The sequence below is a fragment of the Phascolarctos cinereus genome, unplaced genomic scaffold (genome assembly GCF_003287225.1).
Source record: "Phascolarctos cinereus isolate Bilbo 61053 unplaced genomic scaffold, phaCin_HiC Scaffold_4;HRSCAF=312, whole genome shotgun sequence".
Lineage (NCBI taxonomy): Eukaryota > Metazoa > Chordata > Mammalia > Diprotodontia > Phascolarctidae > Phascolarctos > Phascolarctos cinereus.
In genome coordinates this window covers 567,577,549-567,604,194 of record NW_027555847.1, presented here as the reverse complement: position 1 = coordinate 567,604,194, position 26,646 = coordinate 567,577,549, and the positions used below count along the sequence as shown (strand labels likewise).

At 38.0% G+C, this 26,646-nt stretch overlaps 1 protein-coding gene across 2 annotated transcripts in view; it reads left to right on the top strand.

The window, feature by feature from the left end:
- The window catches only part of DSP (desmoplakin), a 51,699-nt gene extending 32,694 nt beyond the window's left edge, over positions 1-19,005 (top strand). The window contains exons 13-24 of one of the 2 annotated variants that reach the window (XM_021009887.2): positions 533-659; positions 2,508-2,709; positions 3,119-3,339; positions 6,093-6,259; positions 6,973-7,111; positions 7,521-7,714; positions 8,402-8,564; positions 8,910-8,993; positions 9,394-9,501; positions 10,036-10,134; positions 11,394-13,688; positions 14,991-19,005. In XM_021009887.2, coding sequence (XP_020865546.1) covers positions 533-659; positions 2,508-2,709; positions 3,119-3,339; positions 6,093-6,259; positions 6,973-7,111; positions 7,521-7,714; positions 8,402-8,564; positions 8,910-8,993; positions 9,394-9,501; positions 10,036-10,134; positions 11,394-13,688; positions 14,991-18,209 — 7,018 coding nt within the window. In that variant the 3' untranslated portion in view covers positions 18,210-19,005. The remainder of the gene's footprint in view (positions 1-532; positions 660-2,507; positions 2,710-3,118; positions 3,340-6,092; positions 6,260-6,972; positions 7,112-7,520; positions 7,715-8,401; positions 8,565-8,909; positions 8,994-9,393; positions 9,502-10,035; positions 10,135-11,393; positions 13,689-14,990) is intronic. The other variant, XM_021009888.2, reaches the window with a different exon arrangement.
- Positions 19,006-26,646: the final 7,641 nt, after the last annotated feature.

Genomic DNA, 26,646 nt, shown 5'->3' with positions numbered 1-26,646 from the left:
GAAAAGGGATATATGAATGTCAACAGCTGTCATCATTTGTGTTTTCCATGGTAGTCAGTATAGTACCTGGTACAAAATAGCTGTTCACCAGATGTTTGCAGCATTAAATTAATAGACTATCCTCAGCATCTCCAGTTGGTTTCTCTCTGCTATTCAGGATATTTCAAGGCCATCTTTCCCCATTGCCAGTTAGGAAAATCTGTTGACCAAAATACACACATGTGAATACAGATATACAAAATATTTGAAAGCAAAGTGTTTTTGGATTATCCATGTGATGGCTCATCTCCATCAGTATGGATAATTTGAGAATTTTATTAGCCATAGCCAAGTTTAAAAAGTGAGTTAAATATTGTCACATTCTCTATTTTGCATAAGATACAGATTTTTAGAAGTATACTTATAGTCCCCCTTTCTACTGTTGTTTCGATTTTAATCTTACTATATGGTCAATTATATGTTATTCCTTTATTTTCTTTGTTACTATGAAATTTGAAAGTTTAACTTTAAATCCCTTTCCTTTTAATTCTAGGATTGAGCAATATTATGAAGCCATTTTGGCTCTGTGGAATCAGTTGTATATCAACATGAAGAGTCTGGTGTCTTGGCATTACTGTATGATCGATATTGAGAAAATCAGGGCTATGACTATTGCTAAGGTACGTATCTTTGAGAGACTGGAATGGGACTCTGACCTTCTTGAGAGATTACCCATTTTATCAGGCTAGTTGGAGAGCTATGGAAGCCATTGCTGACTGGCCTTATTATGAGACAGACCAGGATAGATTTAGAGGCCTAAGAATACTCCTAATGGGAAACAGGCAACCTGATACCTGTGACAGTAGAGAGACTTAACATAAATTAATCTGATAAGCCTGAACTACTAATAGAAAAAATTTAAAGGCACTCATCACTGTGCTATTTTGTGATTAGAAACTATTGTGCTCGTTGCCTTAAAATTATCAGATCCCTTTTGAGGACTAAACCTTTGTATTTATAGCTGCAAACTTTTTAAAAAAGGTTTCATTAATATCTTTTATTTTTAGATCACTTATATTTTTCAATATATCTCTCTCTACTCCTCCATCCAGAGTACCTAAAATGATAGAAGGGGAAAGGGACAAATGTTGGAGGGGATGTGGAAAGATTGGGACACTAATTCATTGCTGGTGGAATTGTGAACTGATCCAACCATTTTAGAGAGTAATCTGGAATTATGCCCAAAGAGTTATTAAACTACCTATACCCTTTGATCCAGCAATACCACTACTAGGTCTATTTCCAAGGATAATTAGGGGAAAAGGAAAAGAACCTATATGTTCTAAAATGTGCAACACTTCCTATAACCAAGAACACGAAAAGGAAAAAAGTAGTCCAGCAAACTAACCAACACATCAACTAAATCCAACCTTATATACCAAATCCTACACTCAGAATTTGCTCTCACACCTGCAGAGAAGGAAGGGAGATGTACCATTTGCCTCTCTTCTTTGGGGCCAAGCTTGATTACTTTAATTTCACAGCTTTCAGTTTTGGTTGTTTAGTTGTTTTTCTTTCCATTTACATTGTTGTAGACATTGTAAATATTGCTTTCCTGGGTCTACCTCATCTTGCATCACTTTTTATATCCTCTTATGCTTCTTTCTACTCATCATATTAATTTCTTCCAGGATAATAGTATTCCATTACATTCATTACAGTTTATTTAACCATTCTCCAATTTGTTTCCAGTTTTTTTTTCTACTACAAAAAGTGCTTGCTAATTTTGGAATCTTTCTTTTTATCATTTACATTCTTGAGATATAAGCCTAGCAGTAGAATTTCTGGGTCAAAATTATAAAGACATTTTATTCACTTTCTTAAACGTAATTTCAAATTGCTTTCCAGAATAGTTGGACCAGTTCACACTCTACCAACTGTGTATTTAGTGTGACTGTCTCTCCATGACCATTCCAACATAAACTATTTCTGTCTTTTGTCATTATTGCCAATTTGCTGGGTATGAGGTGAAACTTCAGAATTATTTTGCTTTGCATTTCTCTTATTGATTACAACTTGGAGCACTTGTTAATAGTTTGCAGTTTTTCTTTGAGAATTATTTGTTTATATTCTTTGACCACTTGTCTTTTAAGGGAATAGATTTTGGTCTTATTTATTTGTCTTAGTTCCCTATACATCTTGGATGTCAGACAGATAGAGTTGAGGCAATGTTCCCTCTTACTCCCAATTGGCCACTTTCTGTCTTATCCTATATGATTAATTATGGATTCTTTTAAGAACATCCAAAGCATATTATAGGGTAAAAGGATTCTTAGGATCAGTTGTATCCACAAAATAATCTCTAAATCACCAAGGATCTCTTTCAGTTAAATTGAGCATACAAAACAGGTACCCCCTCAGTTACAGCTAGAGTGGGGCTATTTTTCAACAGTCTCCTCTTTGGCTTGGTTGAAGATGACCACATACTTGATTGCTTGTTTAACAATTTCTTCCTGTTTTGTTTTCAGCTGAAAACAATGCGCCAGGAAGATTACATGAAGACAATATCTGATCTTGAGTTACATTACCAAGAATTCATCAGGAATAGCCAAGGCTCAGAGATGTTTGGAGATGATGACAAACGGAAAATACAGTCTCAGTTTACTGATGCTCAGAAACATTATCAGACCTTGGTTATACAGCTCCCAGGTCACCACCAGCATCAGACAGGTTTGCATTTTCTCTCTCCATGAGTTAAATAGGCTGTTTACAAATGAAATATTTTGTATAATTTAGCCATTTGGACTTTCGGAGGTATTTTTTGAAAACTTTTTTGAAAGGAATTTTTACCAAAAGTTTCTTTATATAGCAATCTCAAAATCAGGCTCATTTAATTTGCGAAGAACAATGGATTTCAGTAAGCAATCAGTAAAATCTGACTGCTTCAGTGACTCATGGATTTTGTTTCACATTTATTTATATGAGGAAAAACAAAGGTTTTTCATTTCCCTTTACCAGAAGGGGGCAAAGGAGAAGTTCCATGATGAAGATATACTTACTGTCTTCAAGTGATTTTATTACTTTTTCCCATCTTATGAACCTTTAAAGTTTTTAATTACGTGATTTTTTTTCCTTTAAGTCACTACAACTGAAATCACTCATCTTGGCAAAGATCCAAACCAAAATCAGGTCATTGAAATCAACAGAGAAAATGACAAGCAAGAAACATGGATATTGCTGGAACTTCAGAAGATTCGTCGGCAGATGGAGCACTGTGAGAGCAGAATGACTCTTAAAAATATTCTTCAAGCTGACCAAGGCTCTTCTCACCACATCACAGTGAAGATAAATGAACTAAAGGTATGTGTTTGTTAAATTATATTAAATATTTGTCTATACTTTCTAGTAAATTCTAATTGTACTTAAGCTTATTCAAGGACCAGGTCAAGGACTAGGTGTTTTCAGTGTGAACTTTTAAAAATCGTAATTTTTATATCATCCTAGCTTTCTGTAGGAAGTGGTTTGTACTTCTGAAGTGCTGAGAGGAAAGAAAAATGTTACAATAGATAAAACCTTTTATAGAAGTGTTCTTTTTCTAAAGTTGCCAGTTGCAGAAAACAGTTGGTATGGGAAACATGGTATGCATAACAAAACAGTGGAGTTTAGTGCTATCCAAAGTTAATGGTTTTCTTTCTACTATTATTTCATTTTTTTCCCCCAACCACTAAGAGATAATTCTGTCATTTCTTCCTTTCATTCCTTGCTTCTTAGGCTTACAAGATGCCAAAGAGGCAAAAGTTCTCTTCTAGTCTTTCCAATCAGTACAAAAACAAATTTCTATTATATTCTTGTTGGGGGAGCAAAGATGTACAAGATGGTTCTTCCCCATAAAGGCTTACACGATGGCTATAAGACGTGCATGAACACATAATGATTGTTGTAAGACAGTATGTAAATAGTGCCAGTGGAGTAGTTGAAACAGTAAAAGCCAATAGGGTATAGAGAAAGGACAGGTAATTTGGTGCTAGGTTGGTCAGGAAGCGAGTTGTGGAAGAAGGATTTGAGATGGTTCTTAAATGAGAGGTAAGATTTTGATAGAGAGGATGGGGAGGGCATTCTGAAAAGGAGACAGGGAAAGCTTTTTTATTCTCCCATGTTTTCTTTTCTGACCAGGTTCCCAACTTGGCCCCATTGTAGAATACTCTAGTCACTCAGGCATGTGTGCTCTGGCTATACAGACACTAGTAGAGAGAATAATAATAACTAAGCTTCCTTTGCAATTAGCATGATTATTCAGCTAGATGATTTAGTGGATAGAACATTGAACTTGGAGTTGGGAAGAAATGCCTCTGACAGCTTGTGGTTACTAGTTGTGTGACTCTGAGCTAGTCACTAAACTCAGCCTCAGTTTCCTCATCTGTAAAATGGGGATGATAATAATAGAATCTACCTCACAGAGTTGTTGTGAGGATCAAAAGATATATAATGTATATAAAGTGCTTTGCAAACCTTAAATCGCTTACATAAATGTTAATAATAACTATTATTGTTACTAGCATTATTACTCTTTCTGTGGGGACATTTAGTCAGGATGAGGGGCTGCATGTCAGGAGCGCTAATCTTATACTACTATTGATTTGCTTTATGACAGGTTATAGGCAGGCCATACCTTATTTTAAGGTATATAGTTGGGGTATGTTTAGATATAGAGTACATATAATATGTACCTTTGTATTTGTGAGAGCTACTCTCTCTCTTCTTTCTCCTTATGAAGCCACACAAGGTTGTCCACTGTGTTACTATACCGGTCTGGATTTGGAGAGCCTATATTTATATGGGAGAGATGTCATTTTATATCTTCTAAATACCTACCATATTTTATTAATAAATTTAATTTATTCAAAGGAACAATTTTTCCTTTTGCATGTTCCCCAGTTTCTGGGGTGGTGTAATTTATGACAAAGTTGGCGTGTTTTCCTCTCCAAAAAATGCACACAACTGTAATCTAAATTATAAATAGCGTTCTTTTTGCCCTCTTCTAATAAAGATGACACATTGTCAATTCTGAGGAATCAGGTTGCTTTTGTCCAATGGTATTCCTGTTTCTGAACCCACTTAATGTTACTAAGAGTTTTGAACCCATTTCTCACCATTTTTACATTGCTACATTTCTATAAATAATGCTAGATTTTGCTGACTAAAAAAACATGTGCTGTTTAAAAATGCCTTCACTATCTGACTGTATTGTAAATGGCAGTTCAACTGTTTAGAGTTCTGCTTTCCATTTTTTGATCAGAGTAATACTAGGTAGGTATCTTAAGCTTTAGTAGCCTGAAACTGAACTATGACTTACATTCCATTTAAGACTGACAAAAGCACTTTCCATACATTATCTCATTTGATCTTAATAGCCTTGTGAAGTAGGTGCTACAGGTATTGTCCCCATTTTACGAATGAGGAAATTGAAGCTCAGAGAGTGTAACTGACTTGCCTGTGGTCAGATAACAATTGAAGTGTGTCAGAGGCAGGATTCAGATCAGGTCTTTGCTGACTTCAGTTCCAGTGCCCTTTCTACAATACCACCAAGCATATACCACAGATCTTTGCCGTGTCCATGTTAGCTGTCAAAGTACCAGCCATTCTCAGAGTTGTCATGGTGACTGGGGATCAGAAAGATAAATCCATAGTACCTGAATGTGTCTTAGTGTTATGTATAAGTTTATACTACTCCTCCAGATTCTCTTATTCCAGCTCTTCAGGGCACACTTCATAAATAAGGGTTGTCAGATAGAGAGAGTAAGTGACTTGTATATGGTCACAAAGCTAGTGACAGAGCTGAAATTAGAACCAAAATCTTTCAACTCAACTCAAAACTCTTAGAGTTAGATTGCATTCCATCAGTATAACCCAAATTACCTGTAGGCTGCCACATTTATGTGCTATATTTTTGGAGTTTTCTAGAAGAGGAAAGATGAAAAAGCCAACTGTTTTTCCAATATTGAGTAAATAATATTCAGTGAACTTTCTTTGAACTAAGTAAGGGTGGAACAAAACCAGATAGAGACACCTGAGATGTGTTGACATAGGCATTCCTTCCTCTTTTTTTTTGACAGGGTGTGCAGAATGATTCACAAGCAATTGCTGAAGTCCTCAACCAGCTCAAAGATATGTTAGCTAACTTCAGAGGTTCTGAAAAATACTGTTATTTGCAGAATGAGATATTTGGGCTATTCCAAAAACTGGAAAACATAAATGGTATTACAGATGGCTACTTAAATAGGTAAAGAACTTGAAATCTATTAACTTAATAGTGTGAGATATCTTTCTTTTCCAAAATAGTCTTTAACTGTTGTAATTAAAGTCTTACTTGCTTTCTATGCACAGCTGTTCTTTTTCTTTTGTTCTTTAATGGAGGTTTACTTAACATCCCTTAGTATCTTCAGATCACATTTTCAGCTTTATTATTTTAGGTTCCTAATGCATCTGAGAAGATGCCCTCGGAGATCATGCTTTAAGGATTAGGCCTCATAATTCTGCCTGTGAAGATATTAGGTTGAATCACTATGGGGGCCGGGGGGGGGAGAACTTAGTGCCTATGTAGTTTAAAAATTGTATAAAATTTTTTTTAAAATTACTACATTTCTTATTTATAATTGGGGAGCAATGGAATGGAATGGAAAGAATGCTAAGGTTAGAATTGGAAGTAGATTCTGGTTCAAGTTATGATTCCCTGTTTGTTAGTTAGGTGACCCTGAGCAAGGCACATTACTAAGCCCTGAGTTCCTCATCTGCAACCTGGGACTAAAATACTTTTATTAGTTACCATTTAGGATTAAGGGTTTTCCTGATTATTAAATGAGAATTAATGTAAGTGAAAGTGCTTTATAAACTATAAAGCATTATATAAATTCCAGCTATTAGTAATATTAAGGCTCTATTCACCATTACACCACTTTGTTGGCACTCTAATTTTAACTCTTTTGCTTATTACAGCTTATGTTCAGTGAGAGGACTACTTCAGGCTATTCTCCAGACAGAAGACATGCTGAAAGTGTATGAATCCCGCCTCACTGAAGAGGAAACTGTTTGTTTAGACCTTGATAAAGTGGAGGCTTACCGCTGTGGACTGAAGGTATTTTGTTTCACTTTATGGAAAATGGCAAAGGCCCAATACCCAATTTATAAAGCTATATAGGCATGTATAAATTTACATATATGTATGTATATACGCATATGTGTGTATAGATACATACACAAACACAAAGATAGCTAGACGTAGTTTCACTAGGTTTCCATGGTTTTTTTTTCAGGATCATTAGATTCATTTGACCATATTGTCTTTTCAACTCATTATCAGTAGGTATCTTTAGCAAATAAAAATTAGAAGACTAAATTATTTGAACTATTGAGGTATTGGCATGATTGCAAAATTTTTAGAAAGACAGTTTTTAAAAATGGTGCCATTTTGATTTTGTCATCAGTGTTCAACAGCATGGAGTTGAAGGAAGGGATTCACTATTACTCATCTTGTTTTCTCCCAGAAAATAAAAAATGATTTGAACCTGAAGAAGTCATTGTTGGCTACCATGAAGACTGAGCTACAGAAAGCTCTGCAGATCCACTCCCAGACTTGCCAACAGTATCCACTTTATGATTTGGATCTTGGGAAGTTCAGTGACAAAGTCAACCAGTTGTCAGATCGTTGGCAAAGAATAGATAAACAGATAGATTTCAGGTTGGTTGAGCTTCCTTATGAGACCTTTTCCTTTGTTGAGTTATTACTGAGATATTATTACTCTTAAAGTGATGGGGGGGGGTTTAAGTGATTCTGCTTTGTGGGTGAAATGGGTAAGTAAATGCTGAAAATAGTTGGTCACTTGTTACTTCTTTTCTCTGACCAGCTCTTGAAGTGGTTAGAAGAGAGGCCATTATGAATAAAGACATATCTAAACTATGAAATCTATGAGGGCTGGGATCATATCTTGCCTAAACTTCGTATGTTTCCTACAGCTTAGCATGGCACTTGGTACGCAGGAGTTGGTTATGTACGTGGTACATAGTAGTTGGTTAATTTAATTAATTAATTAATTAATTATTTATTTATTGAATGGAATGGAATTGAATGTCACACTCTAACCTGAAAGGATATGGGCCTTATTCTCCCTCATATCTAAAATGATCTGGTGCTTAGGGAGATACAGTCAGTATCACACCACTGAGCTATTGTTCAGCATAATGTTGTATTCTCTCTAAGTTCTAAGTATGACTGTTGGGATGTAGTAGGAAACTTGTGTTGTCTTTCCCAAAAAGCCTGTGTAAATGAAATCTAATGCTAATTATCTTACCCAAAAGTTAGTGGAATTACAAGTTAAGAGCCATTTTAATGAAGTCCTAATAATTTCATTATATCTCTTATGAACAGATTATGGGATTTAGAAAAACAAATTAAGCAGCTGAGAAATTACCGTGATAATTATCAAGCATTCTGCAAATGGATCTATGATGCCAAACGTCGCCAGGATTCTTTGGAATCCATGAAGTTTGGAGATTCCAGTACAGTTATGAAATATTTGAATGAACAGAAGGTATAAGCCATTTTTATGGAACAGTTTTAAACAGTCATCTGTTCTGACAGGAATTAGAGTTCAGGGTATTTACTTTTTGTGGTTTGAAATATTAAACCTTTAGTATTTTTAACATAATTAAAGAATCTTTAGGGCAAAATCAGTTGAAATAACTGCAAAGACGTGCAGATATCTATTGTGAAAAGCATTCCTTCACATACATATTGTAATTCTGAAAAGGCTGACTAGTAAGAATGAGCCTGAATATCCTTGACTACTAATTAGGGAGGCTAAAGGATGATGACATCTGTTTCAAAATTGCCTTATAAATTACATATTGCCTTATAAATTACATTTCTTTTATAGAATTTGCACAATGAAATATCTGGTAAACGAGACAAATCAGAAGAAGTACAGAAGATTGCAGAACTCTGTTCAAATTCCATTAAGGTATGTTGTTCTTTATGACCATATTAATATTTCACTAAGAATGTTACTCATGTTATGTTTACCTATGTATTTAACATATATAAGCTTCTTAGGGTAGAGATTGTGGCTCTTATTCCTTATAGTAGAGAAAAAATTATAAATGTTTATTACTAAATTTGAATACACCCTCAGTTTCCTTGGGAATAATTCAGTTTTTTATTTTGTACATTTTAGGGTAGATATGTACTACTTATGAGAAAGCAATGTCATATCACATATTTATATGCTTAGGACCTCATATGGCCTCCGTTTTGCATTTATTCCTCGGGATGTAAATTTTTAAGGAAATTTAGACCTAAATTATTTTTCTGAGATCCTTTAAGAATTTATTTTTCTTAACCTCTTTTTTTTTTTTGTTCAGGATTATGAACTTCAGCTTGCATCATACACTTCAGGACTGGAAACTCTGCTCAATATACCTATTAAGAGAACTATGGTTCAGTCCCCTTCAGGGGTCATTCTGCAAGAGGTCTATAATAATCTTTAAAATTTATTACATTGAATTGGGGGGGGATATTATAAACAACATGGTGCATTTGTTCCTTTTGACAATTCTTGACTCCTTAATGAAAGCCCTTTTTATATAAAGTATTTCAGTTAAGTTTTAATCTGTCATTCATAATATTGCAGTCTGAAAAAATATATTTAAATTGGGGTGGTTGAAAAGAGTTTTGAGTAGTTTACATAGGGAATTTATAAGAAATGATAACTGAATTGAATCTGTCTTCAAAAAAATCTTAAAGAACACACATCTAAAATAGGACAGTGAAGGGGTTCTTGTACCATAAACCACTTTGGTAGATCTGATGAAGGCCAGGGACCCCATCTTAGAATAATATTTTTAAATGCATAAAATGAAATACAAAGGATTAGAAAAGAAACAAATTATATTAAAATACAGCTCATGCTAAAATATATTGTTATTTCAGAAGACATACTGATAAACTTTTTTGTAAGGCTCTTTGGAATATGATGTTTTATTTTTTGTTTTTCCCCCCTTAAGGCTGCAGAAATTCATGCTCGGTACATAGAGCTACTTACAAGATCTGGAGACTATTACAGATTCCTAAGTGAAATGTTAAAGAGTTTAGATGACCTGAAGGTAATTTGTTTGGGTGACTTCTTTTAACATAAATAACAAAACACGGGAGAACTTTGTCCTCATTGCCTCGCTATTATATGGAATTGGATAAGACATGAATAAAGTTTTATTTCCTCATCAAATGTAACCATATATGTAAAACATTTGATAAAATTAATTTCACCTATTAGGCAGATGGTAATCTTGTGCTCTAACAACAGGGTTATGAAAGACATTCCATTTGTTGTTCCTAGCCAAATTTTGGTCACCTGAAAATGCCATTAAGACAGATTTTTAAAAACATTTGACTAAGGACATTTATTGATCTCTTTTTTTAAATTTGTAGTCAGTATGCACTAGACTGATAAAATTCTTCATATTGAGAGTATAATACATTTTCTTTATTGCTTAGTGTTTCTGTCTGCAGTGGTAAAGGAAGTTTCTTCTCCTCAGGAACTCCTTTTCCCAATTCACAGGTCTACAACTGGATAGCTTTGAAAGTTACATACTGAGTTTCTTATATGCTTAAGGGAAGAGCAAGCATTCCCTGAGGGACATGTATAGTCTCACGAGCAATCCTTGTGTTCTGTTTGGTCCTGTATTTGGAGACATTTATTTGTTTGTGAGCTCCATGAGGTCAGAGACTGACTTTTGTCTCTTTATGTATCCCCAGTTCCTGGCATGTAGTAGGCACTTAACAAATGTTTATTGATTGACTGCTAAGTTCAAGATTTAAAAAGAATAAATTCACAATCTTCCCAAATAAATAAACAAAAATTTGCTCACCTAGAGTGTGACCAATAGTTAGTAGAGAAACATATATATAAAACAAAGGCACAGTTTTCAGATATCTTCCTTATTTTACAGTTGAGCTTTTAAAAAAAAGATGAATGATTAAATAAAGTTCAAAACAAGAAAAATTTTGCAATGTCAGATATTGTATATAGCTGTTTCCTGTCTACTTTATTTATGCAGATCTGTGATTTTATTGATATAAGGAGCTCCTGGTGAGGAAACTTCCTCATCCAAAGCAGATCAGCTACTTTTCAGTAATTTACGATCTGAGAGACTTGTCAGAAGGCCATAAGAAGTAAATTGACTTGCCAAGATCCCATAGTTAGTAGGTGTCAGAGGTGAGACTTGAACCCTGGTCTTCTTGACTCTGAGGCCATCTCCTTAACCACTCACACGTATATGTATACACACACTCAGAATAAGTATTTAAATCCTGCGTTAGGAATGCAGTTACTTCAACATGTTTTATGCTTTCAATCCAACAGCTGAAAAACACCAAAATTGAAGTTTTAGAAGAAGAACTTCGTCTCGCCAGAGATGCCAATTCTGAAAACTGTAACAAGAACAAATTCTTGGATCAGAACCTGCAGAAATACCAAGCAGAGTGCTCCCAGTTCAGAGCAAAACTTGTGAGCCTGGAGGAGCTAAAGAGACAAGCTGAGCTGGATGGAAAATCAGCTAAACAAAACCTAGATAAGTGCTATGGGCAGATAAAAGAGCTCAATGAGAAGATCACAAGACTCACTTATGAAATTGAAGATGAAAAGAGGAAAAGAAAATCTGTGGAGGACAGATTTGACCAACAGAAGAATGACTATGACCAGCTGCAGAAAGCAAGGCAATGCGAAAAGGAAAACCTTGGGTGGCAAAGATTAGAATCTGAAAAGGCCATCAAGGAGAAGGAGTACGAGATAGAAAGGTTGAGGGTTCTTCTTCAAGAGGAGGGCGCCCGGAAGAGGGAATATGAAAATGAGCTGGCAAAGGTAAGAAACCACTATAATGAGGAGATGAGTAATTTAAGGAACAAGTATGAGACAGAAATTAATATTACGAAGACCACAATCAAGGAAATATCCATGCAAAAGGAGGATGATACCAAAGGTCTCAGAAACCAGATTGATCGACTCTCGAGAGAAAACCGAGATCTGAAAGATGAAATTGTCAGGCTGAATGACAGCATCTTGGAGACCACAGAGCAGCGGAGGCGGGCTGAAGAAAACGCTATTCAGCAAAAAGCTTGTGGGTCCGAGATTATGCAAAAAAAGCAGCAGCTAGAGATCGAGCTTAAACAAGTGATTCAGCAGCGCTCAGAGGACAATGCCAGGCACAAGCAGTCTCTCGAGGAGGCTGCAAAGACTATTCAGGATAAAAACAAAGAAATAGAAAGACTCAAAGTTGAGTATCAGGAGGAGGCTAAGCGCCGCTGGGACTATGAGAATGAGCTAGGTAAGGTAAGAAACAATTATGATGAGGAAATTATTAGCTTAAAGAACCAGTTTGAAACAGAGATAAACATCACCAAGACCACACTCCACCAGCTTACCAAGCAAAAAGAAGAGGACACCAGTGGCTACCGAACTCAGATAGATAATCTAACCAGAGAAAACAGGAGTTTATCAGAGGAAATTAAGAGACTGAAGAACACTTTAGCTCAGACCACAGAGAATCTTAGGAGGGTGGAAGAAAATGTCCAGCAGCAGAAGGCGACTGGCACTGAGATCACTCAGAGGAAACAGCAGCTGGAGTTTGAGCTGAAACAGGTCACCCAAATGCGCTCAGAAGAGAGCACAAGATATAAGCAGTCACTTGATGATGCTGCCAAAACCATTCAGGATAAAAACAAAGAACTTGAAAGACTCAAAAAGTTGATAGAAACTGAAACAAACCAGAGAAAATGTCTGGAGGATGAAAACGCCAAATTACAAAGAACACAGTATGATCTGCAGAAAGCAAACAGTAATGCCACGGAGACAATAAACATACTGAAGGTTCACGAACAAGAGCTGACACGCCTGAAAATTGACTACGAGAGAATTTCTCAGGAGAGAACAGTAAAGGACCAAGATATTTCACGGTTCCAAAGTTCTCTAAAAGAGCTCCAGTTCCAAAAACAGAAAGTAGAAGATGAATTGAACAGGCTGAAGAAAACCTCTTCTGATGAATGTTCTAAGAGGAAGAAGCTAGAAGATGAATTGGAGTCCATGCGGAGATCTTTGAAAGAGCAAGCAATCAAAATCACCAACCTGACGCAGCAGCTGGAGCAAGCATCCATTAGCAAGAAGAGAAGTGAGGACGATCTCAGACAGCAAAGAGATGTGGTAGACGGGCACGTGAGAGAGAAGCAGAGAACTCAAGAGGAGTTGAGGAAACTGGCATCAGAGGTCGAAACCCTGAGGAGGCAATTGGTCCAGGAACAAGAGAATGTTAAACAGGCTCACCTGAGAAATGAGCACTTCCAGAAGGCAATTGAAGACAAGAGCAGGAGTCTGAATGAAAGTAAGATAGAAATAGAGAGGCTACAGTGTCTCACAGAGAACCTGACCAAAGAACATTTGATGCTAGAGGAAGAGTTGCGGAACCTGAGACTGGAATATGATGATCTACGAAGAGGAAGGAGTGAAGCCGATAGTGATAAAAATGCTACTATCTCTGACCTAAGAAGCCAACTACAGATCAGCAACAACCGAACCTTGGAACTACAGGGGCTGATTAATGATTTACAGAGAGAAAGGGAAAATTTGAGACAGGAAATTGAAAAATTCCAAAAGCAGGCTATAGAGGTATTATTCACAAATATTTGATCATGGCTTTACTCTTTCTCAAATAATTCACTCACATTGTTTTCTAACCTTAATTAGTCTTTTGCTATTCCAACTAACTGTAGTTATACTTATCTGCTGTGTGTCTACTAAAGCATGACCATCTATCATAACCGAGAAAACTGCTTGACAAGAACTTTTGGTGCTATTTGTCCTTACGCCCTGACCCTTAACCAAAATTTAATATGTGTATAACCTGCGTGTAACTCTTTGGAGTCCTCCAGAGCAGGTAGGACGTTTGGGGTAATCTCCTATGAAGGCAGGACTGTGTCTGTCTTGCTTTGTGTATCAGAGTCTAGACCAGCAGTGGGAAATCTGAGGCCTCAAGGTCACATGTGGCCTTTGGGTGTGGCCTTTTGACTGAGTCCAAGTTTTACAGAACAAATCCTTTTATTTTGTTCTATGAAGTTTAGATTCAGTCAAAGGGCCCCACTTGAGGACCTAGAGGGCCACGTGTGGCCTTGAGGCTGCAGGTTCCCCACCCCTGTACTAGACAATCCTTTTATTTGAATATATGCTTTATATGTGTAAATATATATATGTTTAGAGGGATCTTTAACATATATCTGTATAATTTCAAATTTGCTTGAATTAAAAATTACCCACCCAACAAAGCTGTTTTCTATGCAGGTTATCTTTTTTTCCTTTTCTTGCTTATTGATTACTCTCTTCTCTTTTCACTGTTCTCAGCATGTTGCTTCTTTGCATGTCAGTTTTAGTGTTCCTGGGTTTGTTTTTGGGTTCGATTTCCTTTAACACCTAATTTTTAAAAATTGATTTCTTTAACTTCTAATATATGTGACTGCTATAGACAATATTTGTGTGGGAGTAGAACTGTGTCTATATCAGTAGAAGTATGTATGTGCCCATGTATATGACAACATACAAATACAAAATATTTACATTGCTATATTAAATATTTTAGTGTAAGTATAATAGGTATGATCAGCTTTAACAAGATCAGAATTCCCTTAAACTCACATAAGAGATAAACGTAAGGTAATTAGGGTTGCAATTTCCCCATTTCCTTTGAGGAGATAAGAGTGATGAGTATGAAGCAATAGATGTTGGGTGGTAATGGAATAAACTTTAAAAAAAAACAAAACAAATGTGTAGAATGACAAGCTAAAAGTAAAATGAGGACACAGATTGGAAGGGAAAGAGTACGCACATGTAAAGTGAAAATGTTAGCACCAAAGAGGTTTAATTATGAGAGATATAATCAATATTGTTCTTTCATTTATTTTTATTTTTTAATTTTAGGCATCTAATAGGATTCATGAATCCAAGAATCAATGCAGTCAAGTTGTGCAAGAAAGAGAGAGTCTTCTGGTAAAAATCAAAGTCCTGGAACAAGACAAGGCAAGGTTGCAAAGGCTAGAAGATGAGCTGAATCGTGCAAAAGCCACACTGGAGTCAGAGATTAGGGTGAAACAGCGACTGGAGTGTGAGAAACAGCAAATTCAGAATGACTTAAATCAGTGGAAAAGTCAGTACTCCCGCAAGGAAGAGGCTATTAGGAAGATTGAATCTGAAAGAGAAAAGAGTGAAAGAGAGAAGAACTGCCTAAGGAGCGAGATTGAAAGGTTGCAAGCAGAGATCAAGAGGATTGAGGACAGGTGCAGGCGAAAGCTGGAGGACTCCACCAGGGAAACACAGTCACAGATGGAATCGGAACGTTGTCGAATGCAGAGAGAGATTGATAAACTCAAACAGCGTCCATATGGATCTCATAGGGAGACTCAGACTGAAGATGAATGGTCCATTGACCCCTCAAAACTGATGTTTGATGGGCTGAGGAAAAAGGTGACTGCAATGCAACTCTACGAATGTCAATTGATAGACAAAACCACTTTGGACAAACTGTTGAGGGGGAAAAAGTCAGTAGAAGAAGTTGCTTCTGAAATCCAACCTTTCCTTCGTGGAGCAGGTGCTATCGCTGGGGCTTCTGCTTCCCCTAAAGAAAAGTACTCTTTGGTGGAAGCCAAGAGGAAGAAATTTATTACTCCAGAATCCACAGTAATGCTCCTGGAGGCCCAGGCAGCTACAGGAGGTGTGATTGACCCCCATAGGAATGAGAAGCTGACTGTTGACAGTGCCATTGCTCGGGACCTCATTGACTTTGATGATCGGCAGCAGATCTATACTGCAGAAAAGGCTGTCACTGGCTTTGATGATCCATTTTCAGGCAAGACAGTATCTGTTTCTGAGGCCATCAAGAAAAATCTGATTGACAGAGAAACAGGAATGCGTCTGTTAGAGGCTCAGATTGCCTCAGGGGGTGTGATAGACCCCATTAACAGTGTCTTTTTGCCGAAAGATGTTGCTTTGTCCCGTGGGCTAATTGACCGAGACTTGTATAGGTCTCTTAATGATCCCCGAGACAGTCAGAAGAACTTTGTGGACCCCATCAACAAAAAGAAGGTCAGTTACATGCAGCTGAAAGAAAGATGTAGAATTGAACCACACACTGGCTTGCTTTTACTGTTAGTACAGAAGAGGAGCATGTCATTCCAAGGAATCAGACAGCCTGTCACAGTCACTGAACTGGTGGATTCTGGAATTTTGCGTCCATCCACTGTAAATGAACTCGAATCAGGCCAGATTTCCTATGATGAGGTTGGTGAGAGAATTAAGGATTTCCTCCAGGGTTCCAGCTGTATAGCGGGCATCTACAATGAGACCACCAAACAAAAGCTTGGCATTTATGAGGCCATGAAAATTGGTTTGGTCAGACCTGGTACTGCCCTAGAACTTCTAGAAGCTCAAGCAGCCACTGGTTTTATTGTGGATCCTGTCAGCAACCTGAGGCTACCAGTGGAAGAAGCCTACAAACGAGGGTTAGTAGGCATTGAATTTAAAGAGAAACTCCTGTCAGCTGAACGGGCTGTTACTGGGTATAAAGATCCAGAAACAGGAAATATCATCTCCTTGTTCCAAGCCATGAACAAAGAGCTTATTGAGAAGGGTCACGGAATTCGATTATTGGAGGCTCAGATTGCAACAGGTGGAATCATTGACCCAAAAGAGAGCCATCGTTTACCAGTTGACATAGCTTACAAGAGGGGTTATTTTAATGAAGAGTTAAGTGAAATCTTGTCAGACCCCAGTGATGACACAAAGGGATTTTTTGATCCAAATACAGAGGAAAATCTCACCTACTTGCAACTGAAAGAAAGATGCATGAAGGATGAAGAAACAGGACTCTGTCTTTTGCCCTTAAAGGAAAAGAAGAAACCAATACAGACATCACAAAAGAATACACTGAGGAAACGCAGAGTGGTCATAGTAGACCCAGAAACCAACAAGGAAATGTCTGTTCAAGAGGCTTACAAGAAGGGTCTTATTGATTATGACACTTTTGTAGAACTCTGTGAGCAAGAGTGTGAGTGGGAAGAAATAACCATCACTGGATCAGATGGGTCCACCAGGGTGGTCCTAGTTGACAGGAAAACAGGCAGTCAGTATGATATTCAAGATGCTATTGATAAAGGCCTTGTTGACAGAAAATTCTTTGATCAATACCGCTCTGGCAGCCTTAGCCTCACTCAGTTTGCTGATATGATTTCCTTAAAAAATGGTACCAGCAATATTGGCAGTGGTAGTGGTGGAGATGAAGTTTTCAGTAGTTCTCGACATGAATCTGTAAGCAAGACCTCCAGCATTTCCACCATCAGAAATTTAACTATCCGGAGCAGCTCTTGGTCTGACGCCTTAGAGGAGACAAGCCCCATTGCAGCCATCTTTGACACAGAAAACTTGGAGAAAATTTCAATTACAGAAGGTATAGAGAGAGGGATTGTAGATAGCATCACAGGTCAGAGGCTGCTGGAAGCTCAAGCCTGTACAGGAGGCATCATCAATCCCACCACAGGTCAGAAGCTTTCACTTCAAGATGCGGTCTCCCAGGGCCTCATTGACCAAGATATGGCAACCAGGCTGAAGCCAGCACAGAAAGCATTTATCGGCTTTGAAGGTGTGAAGGGGAAGAAGAAGATGTCAGCAGCAGAAGCAGTTAAGGAGAAATGGCTACCTTATGAGGCGGGTCAGCGCTTCCTGGAATTCCAGTACCTCACTGGAGGCCTGGTTGACCCAGAGGTTCATGGAAGGATAAGTTCTGAAGAGGCTATCAGAAAAGGGTTGATCGATGGCCGAGCCGCTCAGAAGCTTCACGACACTGGCAACTATGCCAAGATCTTGACCTGCCCCAAAACCAAACTGAAAATATCCTACAAAGATGCTATGAATCGATCCATGGTGGAGGATATCACTGGGTTACGTCTGCTGGAAGCAGCTTCAGTTTCATCCAAGGGTTTGCCAAGCCCATATAATGTATCTTCTGCTCCAGGATCCCGTTCAGGGTCTCGATCTGGATCTCGCTCTGGCTCACGTAGTGGATCCAGGAGAGGCAGCTTTGATGCATCTGGGAATTCATCATACTCGTATTCCTACACGTTCAGCAGTAGCTCCATTGGGCATTAGTAATCAGTTGGCAGTAGTTGGTAGATCTTAGATTATATGAACCTACACTTTTATTAAATAAAAAGTTAAATAAAAAAAAGAAAACATATTTGTAGTGGTGATAACATAGTTTACTCTTAGGGTGATGGCCTATTAGAAGATGAAGCCATGTTTAAAATCAAATAGCAAGGCCATTTCTGGCTATTTATCTTCTCAGCTCATCTCAAATGAACATAATTTGCTTTGGGTATACTCTGTATGTAGTAGTAGCAATCATTTGTAAGAATATCACAAATTATGAGTTTAGAGTTATTTTTTCTTTTGTTTCCCATTTAGAGTTTTGAGTAATTCTTTCTGAAAAAGGTTTTGTTGTTGTTGCATATACTTTACACTGCTACTCATCTTGGGAATAAAAAATTAAGTTGATAAGATTTTTCAGATCACAGTTTATTCTGTTGCTTATCTAAATTTTTTTCAATTTATTGTGTTATAGCCCCCAACTTGAATGTAGATTCACAACTGCAAAGTGAACAAATTAACAAATAAATAGCCCAAGCACTGTGGAATGCATTTTGTATTTTAGTTTTTCAGCATGGGCTCTGACCGAAAATGAAATATTTGGAGTTTTTTGTCACATGCACTTGGATGTACTTTAATGTACTTGTTTGCTACAGCTGTAACTGGACAGGAAGTGCATGATTCTCAGTAGCCTTTCCTTTTTGTTACCTCACCTGAAATCTGTTAATCTTGTCTTTTTCTTTGTAATCTTAAAAAGGGGTCTGCATCAAGTTTGGCAATAAACTTTTAAACTTTTAAAGTGTTTTGTGTTTTCATTTAAAAAACTGATCAGACGCCTGAGGAAAATTAGAAGTAGCTTTTTGATCACTTAAAATATATCTAAAAGTGTGCCATAAAAAAGTGATTAGCGATTTTTATTTTTATGTTTCTCTCAGAAAACTGACCTTTTAGAGTCTAGCTGTTTAAAGACAGAAGCACACATAGAAAAATTTCATGATTTTTTTTCAAGGCTAATGTTAAAAGGAAGAAGTATTTATTGAACACCTACTATGTGCCAGGCATTGCACTTAAGTGTTTTATTGAAGCTCTTAACAACCCGGTGAAGTAGGTGCTCTATTTTCTCCATTTTACAGTTGAGGAAACTGAGGGAGTCAAAGGGTAAGTGACTTGCTCAGGGTCATACAACTACTATATGTTTGAAGCTGGATTTGAACTTGAATCTTCCTTGACTCTAGCCTAGCACTTTGTCCCTGTGCCATCTAGCTGCCTCAGGAAAAAATAAACTTGCTAGAGATGGTAGAGGGGAAAGAGGATGAGTATTTAGAAGTCTTTTAATGCTCTTTTATTGCAGATTTTTTAAGTGAGAAGGTAATTTATTTTAGATAGTGAGTTCTTATTGAATAACAATACTTCATAGTAATAAGCATTTTCTGAGGAATTTAAGACATTTTCTAAATTATGTTCTAAACTCATTTTTCAGAATATCTATTTTAGGTGTCTGAGTTTCTGCTTTTGTTTTTGTTTTGATCCATAAATTGTGATGTAGGACAATGGTTATCAAACTTTTTAGTCTCAGGACCCCTTTACACTCCTAAAAACTGAGGACCTCTGACTCCCAAAGAGCTTTTTTTAGGTGGATTATGAATCTATTAATATTTGCTAATTATAAATTTTAAAATCTTGTTTTGTGAAAATTTTGATCTCCTAGTATCTGGACTACACTTTGAGAACTTCTTTGAGAACTTCTCTCAACTCTATTTAAATTTAGGAAAGTTGAGGGAGAGTTTCTTGATCATATCAGAAGCAAGTAGGGTGTCTGCAAAACTTTATTTTTTCCAGTTGTCTGGTAGAAGATGCCAAGTATAGTATTACATTTTAAATCACAGGCAATTATGAAGGGATTCTGCATGAGTAAGGAAAGCATGAGCTAATATCAAGAATTGACCAGCAAACACTTATTAAGAATCTGCTGTATTCCAGGCATTGAGTTAGGCACTGCGAATACAAAAACAAAAGTGAAACCCTCTGCCCTCAAGAAGCTTACATTCTGTCAGAGGAGACTATACACATAAACAAGGATATATAAGATTCATACAAAGCAGATGCCAGATGTTCATGAATAAGATGATACTAGCAGCTGAGGGGAATTATTCTCAGCTAAAGAGATCAAGGTGCATATGTTTAATGAAAAATCCTTTTTAAAAATAACTCCGAAGTGGTTGGACTGTTTTAGGTCTCTTCAATCTACATTGCCTACTTAGAGGTATGGATTGGTTTTTACTTACACTAGCAGGCAGGGAAAAAGAAATGCTTCTCTCCCACACCCCCGAAGCTGACACTAATCTGAATCTGGCTTCTGGACAAGTAATTATTGGTAACTTGTATTGTACTTATGTGTGTTCATAGGATCACAGATTTTGAGTTTTAAGGACCGTAACGGGTCATCTAGTCCAGTGGGGTCAAGACTAAATCCTTGCAGGCCCATAGTGACTCAAGAAAAAAACCCACATTATCTATGTTCTATTGTATTTTTATTAATTTAGTTAAATATTTCCCAATTACATTTTAATATGTTTGAACAGCACTGAGAAGAGTTCAGCTTCCCTGTTTGATACCTCCAACTAGATTCTAGTCTAATCTTTCATTTTATAAATGGGGAAGCTGAGATGTAGAAAGGTACAATGATTTACCCAAGGTCTCAGGTGCAAGTAACAAGACTGGGATATGAACCAAGAACCTCTGACTCCAAATCTCTGTTTTTTTTTTAATTAAACCCTATTATCTGTTTTACTAAAAGATAAGCTCCTTGAAGGCAGGCATTGTCTTTAAAAAAAAAATTTGTATCACCGGCACATTGCACCTACCAGATGCAGAGTTTAATAAGCTTTTGGTAAATTAAATTTACCAAATGGAATGGATTGAATCCTCTACTGAAATTGGTTCTTTGACACAAAAAATGAATGCATGAAAATTTACAAGCATCCATAAGGGCATCCATGTCCTTGGACTCATGCCATCTCCCAAATCGGGTCTAGAGGAGAGGGAATAAAAAGGTGAAGACCCCCAACAATGGCTACAAAAATAATGCCTGGCATTTATGCAACATATTTATACTTTTCAAAATGCTTTCACATCCACAATCACATTTAAATTTTTTGAAGGAGGTGATTTCACTAGTGTTTAAGCTCCTCATGAGGAACTTCCTCTGCTAATGCAGACTGGCACCTTTGCTGCAATTCACATTTTGGGAGCTGCTTGGAGTCTTGAGATAGTCAGGGAGGTACCTGCCTGTTTCCAGGCTGCATCTCCATAGGGCTTGCTTCTTAGGACGAAGGCTAAGGGCACTGGGCCAGAGGCAATGGATCCTGGGCTTTCTCCATCAGGGTCTGAGGGGAGATGGTGGTGGAGGGGGTGGAGGTTTGATTTACCTGGAACATGCTGCTTCCTGTCCCTGCTTCAGCCTGCCTTGCTACATAAGCTAAGCTGTCTTTCCTGCCCTGTGGGGAGCAGCTGGTAGGCGGTTGGTAGGGATGGGTGGCCCCTTCTCCACAAGAGTTTCTTCCCTGGATAATTACTGGGAGAGCTGGGCTGGAAATGGCCACAGTGGTTTGAGGTGGGAGGAGGTGCTGAGGAAGATAGGCCCCATCTCCACAATGATTTCTCCTCTCAGTGATATTTAAGGGGGCTGGGCTGGAAGCAGGTTTGGGGGACCCTGCTATTCTTAAGGCTCTTGGGGTCAAAGTCCTGGGATGTCTCCATCAGGGTCTGAGGGGAGATGGTGGTCAAAGTGGTGGTGGTGGCAGTTTGACTCACCTTGCACATTGCACATTGACTCTTTCATCTCTCCCTCAGTGCAGGTTAGCAGTTACAAGACCTGCATTTTAGCTCTGGCTCTGTCACTTACTAGCTATGACAGCTTGAGCAAACAACTTTCCCTCTCTGCAACGGTTTTCTCATGTAAAATAAAGGTGTTGGATTACATGAGAAAGGTCCCATACAGCTCTAAAATTATGTAAAAAACAACTTCTGGGGATCCACAAGTCCAACTGGTCCAAACCACCATCAGCAGCTCTACCCAATCACATCTTTAGCACCATAACATAATAGCATTAAAATGATCATGCCACAAAGGACTACAGCAGTCAATGAATTAACAAGACCACAAAAGTCTCCAATCAAATTGCATTGGGAGCCAGTTTCCATTCTTAGAAATCAGTAAAATCAAGTTAAAAAAAATTCCAGGCTACATCTCCAAAGGGCTTGCTTTTCAGGACAAAGGCTAAGGGCACTGGGCTGGAATCAATCGAACCTGGGCTTTCTCCATTAGGGTCTAAGGGGAGACTGTGGTCAAGGGGGTGGAGGTTTGATTTGCCTGGAACATACTGCTTCCTGTCCCTGCTTCAGTCTGCCTTGCTGCTTCAGCTAGGCTAGCCTTCCTGCCCTGTGGGGCATCGTCAGGGAGCAGACTTTCTATAAGTGGAGACAATATTTACTCATCCATAATATATACAAATTTCATATATACAGCTAATTTCAGGTTGGAGGCAATAGCAGGTGAAAGATGAGTTAAGTCTTAAGTAGAAGGATCAAAGGAAATGAAGAATTCTAAGGGGCAGTGGTGAGGAGGGCATAGATTCCAGGCATGGGGGACAGCCTATGCTAAAGCATGGAAAACAGAGATATAGGAGGAACTACAAGAAGGCAGGTTTGGTTGGAACATAGATTTCATGAAGGGGAATAATATACAAGCCTGGAAGGAGATGCTGGAGCTGAATTTTATATGATATACCAAATATACATGTTTTTATCTAATGGTAAAAGTAACAGGAAACCACTAAGATATTTTGACCAGAGGAATCACATAAGGAGACCTGTGCCTTAGGTCGGATCACTTTGGCAGCTATGTGGAAGATGGATTGGAGAGGGGCAGAACTTCAGACAGGGAGATCAATTAGGACATTATTATAATAGTTTTGGCAAGAGGTGAGAAGGGCCTTAACTAGGGAGTGGTGGCTGTGTGACTGGAGAAAATAGGGATATGAGACATTATTTCAGGAAAACGGGTAAGACTTAGTAAATTATATGTGGGGTAAGGGAGACTGAGTCAAGGATCACTCCAATGTTGCAAACCTGGGTGACTGAAAGAATCCTTAACACAACAACAACAACAGAATAGTTTGGGGAAAAGCTGGGTTTAGAGAGAAGAAAATGTCTTTTTGGACATGTTGAATTTGAGATGCCTATGGCACATCCAGTTAAAAAATTCTAACAGGCAGTTGGCAATAGAGGTCTGAAGCTCAGGAAAGAGAGGGATGGGTACATAAATTTGAAGTCATCTGCATAGAGATGATAAATGAGGTCATGGGAGCTGTTAAGGTGATAAAGAGAAGAAGTCCAGCAATGATCCTTTAGTATTCCTGCATTAGGAGCCAGGTTTTGGTTGATGATCTACCAAAGAACACTAACAAGGAACATTCAAACAGGTAGGAGAACCAAGAGAGAACAATGTCTCCAACCCTCAGGGAGGGGAATATACAGAAGGAGAAATGGTCACCAGTGTCTGTTCTACAGGTGAGAAAAGGGAAACCGAGGTTGAGACTTGCCCAATGTTGCAGAGGACAAGACTAGAATCTAAATCTTGTGATTCTCAGTTCTCTTTCCAAAATACTAAACTACCTCCACTCTCTTGGCTCAGGATTTTCAAGGTTCCCCAAGCCAAGGGTCCTGATATCCCTTAGGTTCTTGGAAGGAAATTAAATTTTAAATAGTCTTCTGAAATGCTCCATGTTAAAAAAAAGAAAACAAACAAGAATTTTTTCAGCTGGTAAGGTATCAGAAGTAGATGTTCACCAAGAGTCTTTAAAACCATATGCATATTCTGATGGTAGACTCTTTGAAGTATGGAACTCAAGGAAACCTCAAGGGGTTAGCTTGCCCAGTGTTCTCTCTCCAGGCATATGAATTACTATGTGGTCTGTTCTGAACCTTGTCCAGGCTAAATCTTGTACCTGGAGAGATTATGAAACATGTTTCCTCCCTCTCTTAGGGGTGGGGGAGTACTTTCAAAAGTACTCTACTACATTTTTCAAGATATTTGGGTATTTTCATATAAATGCAACTAGAGATGAGTGATGCTATGGACATCGTGTAAATAAATGAAATTATACATAGGAATTATTAGAAAAAAGGTAATCTTCTAAAAGGGGCAGTTGGCTGGCAAAGTGGATAGACAGCTGGGCCTGAAGTAAGGAAGACAGCTTCCTGAGTTCAAATTTGGCCTCAGACACTTACTAGCTGTGTGACCCTTGGCAAGTCACTTAACCCTCTTTGTCTCAGTTTCCTCAATCTGTAAAATAAGCTGGAGAAGGAAACAGCAAACCACTGCAGTATCTTTGCCAAGAAAACCCTAAATGGGGTCATGAAGAGTTGGACATGACTGAAATAACTAAACAACAAAATCTTTTAAAAGAGAACTGTTAATCTTAGAGAAATCTTAGTATTTATATCTAATATCCTGGAGTATGTTCATTTAGCATGGAAACATACAGTGTTAAGAACTTAGTTGTGTTATAAAAATTAAGAATACTGTATACTTCTTTGAAATCCTGAAACTTTCTTGAATAGGAGGCAATGAAAATTAGGACTGTACTTAATTCCTCAAATAAGGCAGATAATTGGTAGCTAGTCCAACAGAAATTTACTAAGGGTGGGAAGGCCTTGCTTACTACCCACCAAACTAAACGGGAACATCTTTTTATTACTCAAATCAAGAGAGGCTTCCCTCTCCTATGCCAGTGAAAAGATCAAAAGCATGAATTTTCAGGAGCAGTTTTTAGAAGATATTTTCTCCAAGGGCATGTTCCTATTAAAGATACTCTTTTCCCTCTGGCTGTAGAATTTTTTCAAATTTTATTTCATTATTAGTATAAAATGTGAATACTTCCCCCAAAATGGGTAGAAGAGAACAATTTGTTTAGATGGCCATGAAGGCAGCTGAAGCAGGTGAAGTGGAGGGCTTAGAGCTTGGTCAGGCATCAAAGACACCAAGATAATCCACTACATCCTGGGTTATCACCAGTCATCTGGTCTTTTGTCCCAGCACTGGACTTCCATGACTCAGGAAGAAAGAATGAGGCTGACAACTTGTGCAACTCTGCCTCCCTTAAATCCAATTCACTTGCAAGTCAAGAGATCACCTATGATGTCATTGGCCAAACAACAACAAAGACAAACAACATGAAGTATAAAATGTGTATTGGAAACAAAGGGAAAGAAAGGCTTCTCTGATTTTGCAGGGTAAAGTTCACAGGTCCAAACCTCTTTCCAAGGAGAATTCTGGCACATAGCCCAATCTATGCCCCAGGCAGGATTGGAAAGTCCCTGAAAGGACAGTTAATATACATTAGAGAGTAAGTTTCTTGACATCGGGGTAGTTTTTGTTTTCATCCTCTACATCTCTTCCCACCCCCCCAATCCTTTTTTGTATCCTAGTACTTGGCACAGTGCTTAAAGGCACCTAGTAAGTGCTTAATAAATACTTGCTGATTGATTGACTTAGGTGTGTTTCGGTGAGGTGAGAGGGAGATGAGATTTTATATTGAGAGCTTGTGAACCCATAAGATTTTAGAGACCAGATTGCAGTTTGAGAAAGAAGGTGTGACCTTAGGAATGATTAACAGGAGTTCCTTAAACTATGGATAGCTGGGTAAAACTGCCCCACCCCCACCCCCACCTTGTTCCTTGATTACTCCGGCTGGCAACCCCAGAGAAGGCTTAGAGTGAAATTCTCCAGCTAGATTGTTTTATCTTTCAGTTGAACTGAGAATTTTATCTCACTCCTGAGTTAAGGAATGAATAACCCATTTATTAAGTGCTTACTATTTGTAAAGCACTGGGTTAAGTGCTGGAAATACAAATAGAAAAATAAAAAACAGTCCCTGTTTTCAAAGAGTTCACATTGTAATGGGGAAAACAACACATGGGGAAGGTTAGTGATGCAAGTCATATGGAAAGGTTCCATGGTCCTTAGGGTGCAGCAAAACAGAAGGTAATGCCTCTTTAATGTCATTTCCACTGATAAAATCATATTCGTTTTTGCTGTTGAACTTTTTGATGGTGCCCAAGTCTTTGGTGGCAAGTACTTTCTTTTCTGGATCATCAGTGACCATGTCAGCAGCATCTGCAGGAGCAGCTGCCAAGCTGCGTTTCCATAAGGAAATTCCTGGTAGGGTGGAAGGAATATTCTTCTCAATCACTGAGGATGGCTATTCCAGGTTGTGTATATAATATGGACATAAACCTGGTAAACATGGTAACACCATAGCTAGTTTATTCCTATTATTTTGCAAATGCATATATGTGAGGGTTATTTCCCTCACAAAAATGTAAGCTTCTAGAGGGTAAGGAAGAGGCAGCTAGGTGGTCCAGTGGATAAAGAGCT